Source organism: Podarcis gaigeae, assembly GCF_964106915.1.
Source record: "Podarcis gaigeae genome assembly, chromosome: 1".
NCBI lineage: Eukaryota > Metazoa > Chordata > Lepidosauria > Squamata > Lacertidae > Podarcis > Podarcis gaigeae.
The window spans coordinates 115,950,316-115,963,081 of NC_139678.1; the positions used below are offsets into that span (position 1 = coordinate 115,950,316).

The 12,766-nt window shown below is 46.6% G+C and overlaps 2 protein-coding genes across 5 annotated transcripts in view; both read left to right on the forward strand.

Annotated features, from left to right (window-relative positions):
* The first annotated feature begins 3,531 nt into the window (after positions 1 to 3,531).
* ATP5MC3 (ATP synthase membrane subunit c locus 3) lies at positions 3,532 to 9,270 on the forward strand. The gene is made up of 5 exons (XM_083715488.1): positions 3,532 to 3,654; positions 3,769 to 3,876; positions 5,415 to 5,492; positions 6,494 to 6,690; positions 9,026 to 9,270. The coding sequence occupies exons 2-5, from the start codon at positions 3,835 to 3,837 to the stop codon at positions 9,138 to 9,140; spliced, it is 432 nt and encodes a 143-aa protein (XP_083571614.1). The 5' UTR covers positions 3,532 to 3,654; positions 3,769 to 3,834; the 3' UTR covers positions 9,141 to 9,270.
* A 2,632-nt stretch (positions 9,271 to 11,902) lies between these two features.
* The window catches only part of ATF2 (activating transcription factor 2), a 39,225-nt gene continuing 38,361 nt past the window's right edge, over positions 11,903 to 12,766 (forward strand). The window contains exon 1 of one of the 4 annotated variants that reach the window (XM_083710715.1): positions 11,903 to 12,224. The gene's annotated coding sequence lies outside the window, so the exon portion shown is untranslated. The remainder of the gene's footprint in view (positions 12,225 to 12,766) is intronic. The other 3 variants (XM_083710717.1, XM_083710716.1, XM_083710718.1) reach the window with 3 other exon arrangements.

Sequence of the window (12,766 nt, forward strand, 5' to 3'; positions counted from 1 at the left end):
CCATGCCAGAGAGCGAGTGTGTTCATCAAATCCGAACATTAGGGACAAGTTCCCTTCCAGGAATGCAAACGTGGCAGACAGTGCAGAGGGCTTTGAAATAAATCTTGGGTTAAAAGAGCGTGTTATCCTTTTAAACCCAAGGAAACCCACACTGAATTATCAGTTTGTTGTGGTGTTTAAAAAATAGCTTAATTATGGGTCTTATGTTATGAACCTTGTGGGTTAAATATTTGGGGTGGGGGACTCTCTGGAGACATGCTTCCTCGATATCAAAGGAGCAGGGATAAAGAGTCCGTTTTCTCCGTGTCTCTGCCCGGGCCCAATTCTCAGAAAACGCTGTGCCAGGGGTCTCAATACTTCCTTGCTGAAGGCAGTCCTGGTTCAAAGCCAGTGTCTTCCATCTGTCTATCTATCCCAATGAACTGAAAGCCTCCAGTATATATGCAAATGTGCATCTCTTAACAATGAGTTCTGTTTGCAGTAAATGACAGGCAGAGGCACATGAATTCCCCACCCCTCAAAATGGTTCATTTGTTACATTTTTATCCCACCCTTCCTTTTTATTCTTACAACGGTCCTGTGAGGTAGGTTTAGGCTGAGAGGTTAGGACTAATGATTTAAGCCCAGGTCTCCCTGTTTTGAGGGACGCGGGTGGTGTTGTGGGTTAACCACAGAGCCTAAGACTTCCCTATCAGAAGGTTGGCGGTTCGAATCCCCGCGATGGGGTGAGCTCCCGTTGCTCGGTCCCTGCTTCTGCCAATCTAGCAGTAGTTTGGGTTTTTCCTGTGTCCGCTTAGCCGAAGCTTTATGTTTGCTGGTATATGATATGGTTTGGTTTCGTTCTTATTGTATTTTTAAAGTCCCATGATTTTGTTTTCTAAGCAGCCTAAATAATTTTACTGAGGGGTGGCCTTATAAAGAAGAAAAAATACAGTGGTGCCTCGCAAGACGAAAATAATCCGTTCCGCGAGCCTCTTCATCTAGCGGTTTTTTCGTCTTGCGAAGCAACCCTATTAGCGGCTTAGCGGATTAGCGCTATTAGCGGCTTAGCGGCTATTAAAGGCTTAGCGGCTTAGCAGCTTAGAAAAAGGGGGGGAGCAAAAAAAATCGCAAGATTTCGTCTTGCGAAGCAAGCCCATAGGGAAATTCGACTTGCGAAGCGCATCGAAAAACGGAAAACCCTTTCGTCTAGCGGGTTTTTCATCTTGCGAGGCATTCGTCTTGCGGGGCACCACTGTATCCAAAAGAGGGCTATGCTGTTCTGATCTATTTTCCATGCACAGGTGCCATTGCATTCAAGCCTACATTTCCTTGTTTGGATAATTTCCAGAGGGGTAGCTAGAATTACCCTCCTGCAGCAAAAGTGACAAAGGGCTTTGCATTGCATGAAAGATCAACAAATTTATTTATCATGGCAGAAGTGTTTGCGGACTGCAGACCACCGTATCAGATGCATTTGGAGAGAGGTGCGCATAATGCTTAATAATGCACAACCATCATCTTATTATGCCACATGCAGCATGGAAATTAACCATTTTCCCGATGGTCCTAATAAAGCTTTTGCACCTTTAATAGCTGCAGGCAAAGCTGCATTAAGTCAGTCAGTATAGCATGAAACTCTTAAATCTCAGGGTGGTGGGTTTGAGCCCCACGTCGGGCAAAAGATTCCTGCACTTCAGCAGGTTGGATGAGATGTGACCCTCGTGGTCCCTTCCAACTGTACAATTCTCTGTTTTCAGGGAGCATTCAACAGGTGGGACACTGGGGCTTCTCCCACCCACTTTCCTGGCAAAAAGAAAACAAAATTGCTGGCATAAGGTAAATAACAATCTGTGGCATTTTCTGCCTTTCATGCACACAAGCACCCCACCTTACAGTTATAGAAAGTGCATGTCTTTCAAGAAGTTCTCACCATCCTCTCCATTACTATTATGAATACAGTGGTGCCTCGCAAGACGAAATTAATTCGTTCCGCAAGTTTTTTCGTCTTGCGAGTTTTTCGTCTTGCGAAGCACGGTTTCCCATAGGAATGCATTGAAAATCAATCAATGCGTTCCTATGGAAACCGCCTTCAGACCAGGTCCGGGGACAGTCTGTCCCCTGACCTCTTCTGAAGGCTGGGGGGGGGGGACAAGGGCTTTTCTTCCCGCCCGCCAGCATTTTAAAATTGCCCCGGGACAGCGGACTTCTCCAGGACCTCTTCTGAAGGCTGGCGGGGGGCGAAAGTCTTTGCTCCCCCCCGCCTGCCTTCAAAAGCCGTCCGGCGCTGCGTTTCTCCGCTCTCCCGGGAAGGCAGGCAGGGGGGAGCAAAGACCTTTGCCCCCACTGGCCTTCAGAAGAGGTCCAGGACCTCTTCTGAAGGCCGGCGGAGGGCAAAAGTTTTTGCTTCCCCCCGTCTGCCTTCAAAAGCCGTCCGGGATAGCAGAAAGCGCTTCCCTGCTATCCCGGACCGCTTTTAAAATGCTGGCGGTGGGGAGCAAAGCCTTTCGGCCCCCGCCGGCCTTTCTGGACCTCTTCTGAAGGCCGGAGGGGGGGGAAAAGGCTTTGCTCCCCACCGCCAGCATTTAAAAGAGGTCCCCGGAGATTTCCCTATGGGCTTTGTTCTTGCGAAGCAAGCCCATAGGGAAATTCGTCTTGCGAAGCAACTCGCAAACGGAAAACCCTTTCGTCTTGTGGGTTTTCCGTCTTGCGAGGCATTCGTCTTGCGGGGCACCACTGTACTCGGTTGGGAGCTGCCCAGAGTGGCTGGGGAAACCCAACCAGATGGGCGGGGTATAAATAAATTTATTATTATTATGACATTATTAATGTGGTTGTTTAGTCGTTTAGTCGTGTCCGACTCTTCGTGACCCCATGGACCAGAGCACGCCAGGCACTCCTGTCTTCCACTGGCTCCCACAGTTTGGTGAACCATCTCGTCCTCTGTCGTCCCCTTCTCCTTGTGCCCTCCATCTTTCCCAACATCAGGGTCTTTTCCAGGGAGTCTTCTCTTCTCATGAGGTGCCCAAAGTATTGGAGCCTCAGCTTCAGGATCTGTCCTTCCAGTGAGCACTCAGGGCTGATTTCCTTCAGAATGGATAGGTTTGATCTTCTTGCAGTCCATGGAACTCTCAAGAGTCTCCTCCAGCACCATAATTCAAAAGCATCAATTCTTCGGCGATCAGCCTTCTTTATGGTCCAGCTTTCACTTCCATACATCACTACTGGGAAAACCATAGCTTTAACTATACAGAACTTTGTTGGCAAGGTGATGTCTCTGCTTTTTAAGACGCTGTCTAGGTTTGTCATTATTATTATTATTATTATTAAATTAATTATTATTATTACAGATTATTATTATTATTGTTACAGCATTATTATTACAGCATTATCATCATCATCATCATTATTTAAAAAGCGCGTTTTTCCTTGTCGATACAGCTAGCAGCCTTTCCTCCTTTCATTCCTACCACAATATTATGGATTAAAGTCGCGACGGAAGCGTCGCTCGCCTCCTTTTTAATTCCTATTAAACTTCCTCTCCCCCCGCCCGCCCCTCCGCATCCGGGCGCTCCGCCCCTCCGGCGCCTGCGCGGAGAGCTCGCAGTCCCTTCGACCTCTACCGCTGCACCAGCTCAGCCGGACGAGCCTCTGCTTGCCGCTGCCGGGTTCGAGGTAGGCCCCGGATCCCCTCTTTGTATCCGCCTCCATCGGGGAGCTCAGCCTTCCTCCCGCTCCCAGAGCGCTGCCGGCTGCACTCCTAAAACTCTCCTTTCTCCTCCCCTGCAGCGAGCCAGACGGCCCAGACCCGGGACCCCCCAGCCCGTTGCTCCACCGGCCCGCCCGCCCGCAGCCATGTTCGCCTGTGTCAAGCTCGCCGCCGGGTCCCCCGCCTTGGTGAGTTGGCAGCGGGGCCTGCGCATTGGTCAGAATGGGTCGCTTCCCCCCTCTTGCCCTTGATTTTTTTTTCCTTTGCAAAAGGTTGGGGGCGTTGATGGGTTTTTTTTTTGGGGGGGGAGGATCTGGACTCTGGGACAGAGGCGACCCCCGTTAAGTCATTCATTTGGAGGGCATGTCTTTTTGCAAAGAGTCATTCATTTGGAGGGCATGGCTTAACGGTGCTTTTTGCAAGGAGACTTTTGTCTCATGCCTCTCTCCTCTTGTCCTCCATGCTGCTGTCTGGGCTTGCTTTCCACATCTTATCAGCGTTTCATGCATAAGTTTAAGGACGATGCGGCCCTCCTTGCAAAATGCCGCCCCCCCCCCCAATTGGCCCACTGCTGCAGAAAGAGGGTGGAAAAACCGGGTGACCTTAAAAGCGAGTAGGTGATCCAAGGGCAAGAACAGGCCGCAGCAGCCTCCCAGCCATTCATTCATAAGGCCTTTCCTCTTAATCTGTGCTTGGAGGGCTAGGCCGCTAGGGTGAATTGACAGGTCGATCTGTCAATCGACTTATAGTGCGGAGGAGGGGTGTTGCTGGATTCGCTGGGAACTGGTTTCCTGGTCTGGGGGTGCTTATCTGAGGGCGCTGACTGGTCTTGGGGTGTTAGATTGCTTGGTTGCCCCACAAAACGAGTTAGGCTGAATTCGCCAGGCCTGTCTTTTAATGGTTCTTAGGATTTAAATATTAGAATTGCTTTTGCAGACCTGTAGGGTCGGGAGTGACCTGAAGGTCATTAAGCACAGCAGAGTTGCAGCACTTTTAGGCAATGTGTGCCAACGTTACAAACGACAGTGTGCTACAGGAGCTCTGAGCTTTCTTAGTGGTACCTGTAGAATGAAGGCAAACAGGAATTATGTGCCGTGGGCTTGTTTGCTTGAGATGTTGCAGACAAGGGCAGACAGAAGGATTGTTGAAATAAAATCTCACCTGGAAACACTTTCCCCACTCTTAACTTGCCTCTGAAATCTGTCCTAAAAGAAAGTTAGTCACCAAAGATGAGCTGTCTGTGAAATCTCGCTGTTGGTTATGGCGTTAACACTTGATAGCATGGGAAGGAGAGAAATAGAGGAGATCCTTGCTTAGAGTTCCAACTAGATCCTTATCTCAACAGCAAAAATACTTTAATACCATATGGGAATACAAGGTTCTGATGAGCTGTGTTATCCAACCCACGTGTGCCAAAAGTGAAGGTCAGACTTCAAGAGCAGTTTTTTCTTAGGGGCATTGACTTAGCTGTAGTCATTATAGTAAGCATGACTGGAGATCAAAAGTGTGCCTTTGCAAGTCCTGATGAGCCATTGATGAGCTTCATGGAATAAGAATTTTCCTCAATGGATGGACTTACTGAACTGTGATTGTAAAGAGAACTAAATCCCAGGAATCTAAAAGCTGCTGGGATGTTGTGTAGTTATTGCTTTGAAGGCTATGGTTGCAGTTTTGTGAGAGTGTCCATTACTTTAACACACTTCTTCATCCTCCCCCTTTTTTTCAGATGCGCACTGGATCAAGAATTCTGTACAGACCAATTTCTGCAACGGTGTTGTCTAGGCCAGAAGCCAGGACTGCAGAGGTACCTTAAACAATTCTGTAGCTTCCTAAATGATCTGGTGAGCCCATGTGTTGTTGCCTTGTAATAGTAAAACTTGCCACAAAGTGTCAGATTTTAGTTTTTGACAAACACATGCTGCCTTGTGTTTAGTGTCTGAACTTGGAACAACACAGACCTGCAGCTGAGTATGCGTAGTAAAGTGTTTATTTGTACTCTGCTTCTGAAGGAGCATCTCCACCCCCATCGTTCTGCCCGGACCCTAAGGTCCAGCGCTGAGGGCCTTCTGGCAGTTCCCTCGCTGTGAGAAGCCAAGTTAGAGGGAACCAGGCAGAGGGGGCCTTCTCGGTAGTGGCACCCGCCCTGTGGAACACCCTCCCACCAGATGTCAAAGAGAAAAACAACTATCAGACCTTCAGAAGACATCTGAAGGCAGCCCTGTTTAGGGAAGCTTTTAATATTTGACAGACTATTGTATTTTAATATTTTGTTGGAAGCCGCCCAGAGTGGCTGGGGAAACCCAGCCAGATGGGCGGGGTATAAATATTATTATTATGATACCAAGGATCTTGAAGCTGCTTATATTTTGGTTTGTTTCTAAGTGGTCTCCAATCTAGGTACTGCTCAGAGTAGCTTAGGTTTTGCCCCCCCCCCCATATGCCTTGAAGCCATTTAGTGCAAAAAGCACAGTAGATTGCTTAAACCTCTCTTGCAGAATTTCAGTCTGGTAGGATTAATTCTTACAGGGCTGTGGGATTGCGTCATGCTGTCAATGGTTCCAGATGTGCAGAAGTTGTTAGGGACATCAGAATCATAATTGCTTTGGGCACTTTTCCCCATGGTTCTTTAAAAAAAAAACCTAGGAAGAACCTAACACTTTCTAAATCTTCTCACTCACCTGTCCAAAGAAATGTGTCTTAAAGCTCCCCTTTCCTTCCCTGCTGTAGAAGCTTGTGCCTTTCTTAGTTCAAGTCTATAGCAAATACTTGTGCCAAATGTAATCCAGTTCTTCTTGTTTCTTTCAGGGCAACACAACTTTCCTTACTGGTGCTCAGAACACTGGCAGTCAGCTAGCACTAAGGGAGTTTCAAACTAGTGCTATCAGCAGGGACATTGACACGGCTGCCAAATTTATTGGTGCTGGTGCTGCCACAGTAGGAGTGGCTGGTTCCGGTGCTGGTATTGGAACAGTTTTCGGGAGTTTAATCATTGGCTATGCCAGGTAATGGTCCTTTATTTCTAACTTTCAGCATTATACTGAAAGAGGTTCAAGTTACAGCATTGTTTTTTCCAGGTTCAGGATACTGTAGCTTGTTCTGCTCACCCACATGGCACAGTTACAGATAGGTAGCCGTGTTGGTCTGCCATATTCAAAACAAAAAATTCCTTCCAGTAGCACCTTAAAGACCAACTAAGTTAGTTCTAGGTATGAGCTTTCGTGTGCATCTGAAGAAGTGTGCATGCACACGAAAGCTCATACCTAGAATTAACTTAGTTGGTCTTTAAGGTGCTACTGGAAGGAATTTTTTGTTTCCACATGGCACAGTTAGCCTGGCTGTGGCTCCCAGAGAAGGCTGGAAATAACTGTGCAGGGCTTCTGCCAGCTCTTCATTTGTCTTCTCCCTGGGATTAAGGAGGAAAGCTCCTTAATACTGGGGACAGAATGGGTGTGGATGGAAGGAAGTTTGTCAGAAGGGCTGAGCACTTGCCCCAAGCGTAAGAAGGAGTAGCAAATTAGACCTGTCAGGAATTTGAAGGCCTTGGGGCTTGTATAAAGTAACAAAGCATAACTCATTCTGTTTACTTAATGCATTTCTTAACTGCCGTAGAGCCGAAGTTAGAAAACTTTTGAAGTCGCTTAGAAGACTTTTAAAAACCTCTACAATCATTAAACAAGCATAGAAACAGCAGCTATGCTTGTTATAGTTAAGTCAGAGTATAAGATGATCAGGATGTTGAAAATGCTTAGCTGAACAGAAAGATCTTTGCTGTGTGCAAAGATATTGTTGCTGTCAGGCAAGCCTTCTGAAGGGAGCAGTCTACAATTCAGGTATTGTTCATGGAAGGAAAGCCTTCTCTTACAACAGTGGCCAGCAATTTTTTTCAGCAGGGGGCCGGTCCACTGTCCCTCAGACCTTGTGGGGGGCTGGACTATATTTTGGAGAGGGGGAAGAGAAGGAATTCCTATGCCCCACAAATAACCCAGAGATGCATTTTAAATAAAAAGACACATTCTACTCATGTAAAAACACACTGATTCCCGGACCATCCGTGAGCCGGATTTAGAAGGCGATTGGGCCAGCTCCGGCCCCTGGGCCTTAGTTTGCCTATCCATATCTTACAACTTACCTTTGATAGAGGTGGTGGTTGGGGCAGGACATCAGCCAGTTATCTCAACACCTGGGCAGCTTGATATGGGATGAGACACTTCCTGTATTGAGACCAAGGAACTGGGAGAGATGAAACTGTTAAAGCCATTTGAAGCTTTTCTTTTTTAAAAAAACAACACTTTTGCCTCATCTTGGTCCTTAACTAAATGTTTACAATTGAAACTATTCAACTGAAAGTGGGAGGTCTTTAAAATCTCTCTCTATAAAATGGATTACAGTTACTAGTGCTGATGGGGGATTGCATGCATTAGGGGAATTCTTTAATTTTCCAGTTCTAAACTTCTTAAATACTCTTCTGGATTGCATAATAACAGCATACTATGCCTGTGGCTTTGGCCAAGATAACAGATTCAAATTTAGGTAGAGACTGTTGGGAGCCACACAATGTCACTAACAAGTTTGGTGGGTATAACTTTTCATGGGAAGAGGCAGCTGAAATTACTAACTCTTGTGGTAAGTCTTGTGTAGCCACAACCTCCCACTTTCTGAGTAGCTTCAGGGTGGTGTTTTTTATATATTTTAAAATACACACAGCCTTTCATTTCAAATTATCAGACAGAATAGTACAAAACACATTTTAAAATTGCAATACAAAATAATACAAAGCCATAAAATTAATAAATACAAGCAGCTGGTATTAATGACCAACAAAGTCGTGTGAAAATAAATTGAGTTTTAGTAAGCAGTGAAATTACATAATTGCTGGTGCTTGTCTTTGTTAGAACAGGTAGAGGGGACTTTGGCCCTCCATATGTTGGTGAACTACTGTTCCCATAGTCCCTGGCCATGCTTGCTAGGGCTGATGGGAGTTGTAGGTAGAAGGTTTCCCCACTTCTTCCAGAGGAAATGTTAAGACTATGCACTTCACATGCTTACACCTGCCAAATAGCATTGCTTTCAGCAACAACCACATGGTTCTCAGCCTTTTCAGTCATTTGAGCTGCAGGTACTTGGCCGAGAAGTCATGCCGAAACTTGTGTAAACTATTGTTTAGTTGCTGTGTAATAAGCCTTGCACACAAACTTTTTTATTAAACCCTTTGTGTAAGCAATTTGCTCCATAAGCTGGTAACTTTTTTCCCTCGGCATAGGTTATAATATTGATGCATTTGTTGTAAAAACCTTGCTTCAGAATAAATGCAAACATGACTTTTATCTTTTATTTCAGAAATCCTTCACTGAAGCAGCAGCTATTCTCATATGCTATTCTGGGATTTGCCCTGTCTGAAGCCATGGGTCTCTTCTGTCTGATGGTTGCTTTCTTGATCTTGTTCGCCATGTGAAGAGATCTGTGTGTAACATTGGCATTAATGAACTACAATGTGATTCTGTGAACCTGGGTTCGAAAAATGTTTATCATGGAATGTATGCTACTTCCAAAGCAGCTTAATTAAAGATGGTAACGAGTTTAAACTCTGCCTGTGTCATGTTTGTGTTTTGACTTCGTCATAAGTTTTCCCAAGCACTGCAAGGTCTAAATTTATACCTTAGAAGGGGAAATCCAGATCAGAGAAATTGAGACAAACTCAGTGCAACAGTATTGTAAATCTTGACAGATCATATTAAACACCTGACTTCAGCTTTATCATGCAACGAACCTGGCTTCCACAATTATATGTTGTATTTTGTTATGGAACTTGCTAATATATATATATATGTGTATATATATATATATATATATATATATATATATATATATGGATCTCCATAAAAGAAGGTACCTGCAGTGCTTTAGCAAATGTAGATCACTTACCCTTAATTCATATAGCAGATCTTGGACCTTGTCCTTTTATATGTATTCCAGAGTATTCATGGACCTTACAATAAAATCGTCTACATCAACGAGAGGTTCAGTCCAAGGAAGTGAAGATAATAAGTAAAATACTAACTGTAACATTTTATGAATGTTTTGCTCAGGAATGAGAAAGATCAGTAACCACTAACTTGTCTCTAAATAGAAACCTCAGTACTGACTAGGACTTGAAGCTATCATTAAAATTCTCACCAATGTAGTGAATGTTGCTGAAATCATAAGGATCAGTAGTTCAATGAGGGAATTTAAGTTGCTTTTCTTTGGTGCTGCATGACTTCTGTCAAATGCAAATTCAGGCTAAATAGGACCATCTGGAAAATTAAGATTCAGGTAGGTAGCCGTGTTGGTCTGATGCCGTCGAAATATATAAAAAAATTGTCCAGTAGCACCTTAGAGACCAACTAAGTTTGTTCTTGGTATAAGCTTCGTATCTGAAGAAGTGTGCATGCACACAAAAGCTTATACCAAGAACAAACTTAGTTGGTCTCTAAGGTGCTACTGGACAATTTTTATATATATCTGGAAAATTAAGGATGCTCAATTTCTTGGAATAGCTTGGCTTTTGTTGCTTTGCTGCTGTCTGGGCTAGAAATAACAAGGAAAAGCTGGAATTTATTTAGATAATCATTGAGAGGTACTTTCTTTCCTTGGGCAGTCACCATACTCTAGAGACCCTGCTGCAGAAGGCAAAGAAACAGGGCTGAAAACACTTAATGTTTTCCAGGTGTACAGGTATAAGGATGTACTTGCCAGCACCTTTTAATTATGCAGCTGCATTCAATAGGAAATTCATAATTAAGGATGCAAGCAGCATATCAAATTATAGTATGCAGTAGTTGGGATGGGGGGTTAAGTTGGGATGGGGGGTTAGGCTAAATGTGAGCTGGTTCAAACACTGACCGTAGTGTTTAGAAAGCCCAGCACCTTCACAGCCTTATCCTACTTGAAATACAGGAATAATGCTGAACTACAGGCTTTAGTAAAGATCACTCAAACATCAGGGAATGGAAGTAATAGCACTTAAATGCTTATAATGAAATTATTTTTTGAAAGGTGATTTCAGTCATTCTGGTGGTTTCTGTTGCTTTTACTGTTTTTGTTTTAAACTTTCACCTGCTACACAGTGCCTGCTGCCTCTTGTGTATGTTTGTTTCCAGCCAAAGCCTCTCCCCGTGTCATGAAAGACATTTTGGAACCATAGAATTGTAGAGCTGGAAGGGATCCCCCAAGCGTCAGCTAGTCCAACCCCGTGCAATCTTGGGAGAGTAGCTGCTTCTCAGGCAGAACTAGGCTAGGCTGGCCACTAGTTCCACTCGCATCACTTAGCTCAGCAGGGTGAGCAGGAGACTGTTAATCTCAGCGTGGTGGGTTTGAGCCCCACACTGATCCCTGCATTGTAGGGAGTTGGAATACCAGGGTTTCCCAAACCTGTCCAGTGTGGTGTAGCAGTTATGAGCGATAGACTCATAATCTGGGGAACGGGGTTCGCGTCTGCTCCACATGCAGCTGCTGGGTGACCTTGGGCCAGTCACACTTCTCTGAAGTCTCTCAGCCTCACTCACCTCACAGAGTGTTTGTTGTGGGGGAGGAAGGGAAAGGAGAATGTTGGCCGCTTTGAGACTCCTTAGGGTAGTGATAAAGCGGGATATCAAATCCAAACTCTCTTCTGTCTCCAGCTGCTTGGGGACTACAACTCCCATCATCCCTGTGTGCTGGTCCTGCTAGCTAGGGATGATGGGAGTTGTAGTCCAAAACCAGCTGGAGACACAAGTTTGGGAAAGCCTGACTAGACGATCCTCTACAGTTCTAAGGCAGATTTCTATGGGGGAGGGCGGAACGTGTCCTTTCCCTCTTGCAAGTACTAAGACCAGGCACTCCCAAACTCGGCCGGCCCTCCAGCAGTTTGGGACTACAATTCCCATCATCCCTGACCACTGGTCCTGTTATCTAGGGATGATGGGAGTTGTAGTCCCAAAACAGCTGGAGGTTTGGCCGAGTTTGGAGATGCCTAAGACCAAGAACCCCACGTCACGTGTACATTTGTAGAAACCAAAAGCCTCTTCATACACAATTCAATGGGCGAGTAACTCTCCCTGCCTTTTTCTCAGACTCAGAGCTTCTCGCGCAGCCGCACGGGAGAAGGCGCGCGCGGCATGTGGGGGGGAGGGGGGATGTCGAGGGAGAGGCTGCCGAGCGCGCTCGGCTGTTTCCGGAAGGAGCTTCAGTCAGCGGCCCCGCCCTCGCGGCGCCCAACAACCACGTGTCAACACGCTTCGGGCGCCAGGGCGCGCGCGCGTGTGTGTCTTTTCTGCCCCTTCCTTCCACAGCCCACCCTCCCCTCCCCGCCAAAGCGCCTTATCACGTGACTGGCTGCATCTTTTCCTACGGGGTAAGGCGGCGGCGGCGTGTTGGTGGTGGATGCGAGGGGAGGGGGTCCGGGCGGAAAGAGAGCGAGAAAGAAAGAGATGTGTCAGTGAGTTCCCGCGAGATGTGACGGAAGCCTGTGGGGGACACGGGCGGCTTTAATGAGCGGCTTTCCCGGCGGTCGTGAGGGGTGAGTTTTGTGTGTGTGTGGCCTTTTTTTGAGGCGGGGAGGGGATGGTGGTAAACAGAGGAGGTGGAGAAGCCGCTGCCTCTTTCTGTGTGTAATAGCTCGGGGTGTGGCCTTACCCGAGCCTGGGCTGGGGGTGGAAGTCGCCGGGCCCTGTTTTGAGGGGAGGTGGGGGGAGCCTGGCAGGCTGAAACATGGCGCCGCCGCTGCTCTGCATAGAGAGAGCGGGGTGGGTGGGAATTATTATTTTATTTTATTTTTTGCGCCCGTTGGCCATAGAACGCCGCGAGCCCTGGGAAGCCGTTGCTCGCCGCCACTAACTGTCACAGAACGGCGGGGGGCGAGGGGAGTGGGCAGACCGAATTTGGCTCCTACCATTCGTCCCCCCCCCCCTTTCCCCATTGCCCTTGGTCCCGACCACTCCATCACCTCCCTGGAAGGAACGTTATAAAAGAGCCTGACACTCACGCAGCGCCCGGTGTGTTGCTGTAACAGGTCACAGTGGAGGGGGTTTTTGTGGGGGGGGGAGTGCAGGGAAGCGCTTG

Excerpts from the sequence above, each read along its gene's own strand:
- ATP5MC3 (XM_083715488.1), top strand. The coding sequence starts at position 3,835 with ATGTTCGCCTGTGTCAAGCTCGCCGCCGGGTCCCCCGCCTTG. Across the intron at positions 3,877-5,414 it reads CCGCCGGGTCCCCCGCCTTG|ATGCGCACTGGATCAAGAAT; the intron begins GTGAGTTGGCAG and ends CCTTTTTTTCAG. Across the intron at positions 5,493-6,493 it reads CAGAAGCCAGGACTGCAGAG|GGCAACACAACTTTCCTTAC; the intron begins GTACCTTAAACA and ends TGTTTCTTTCAG.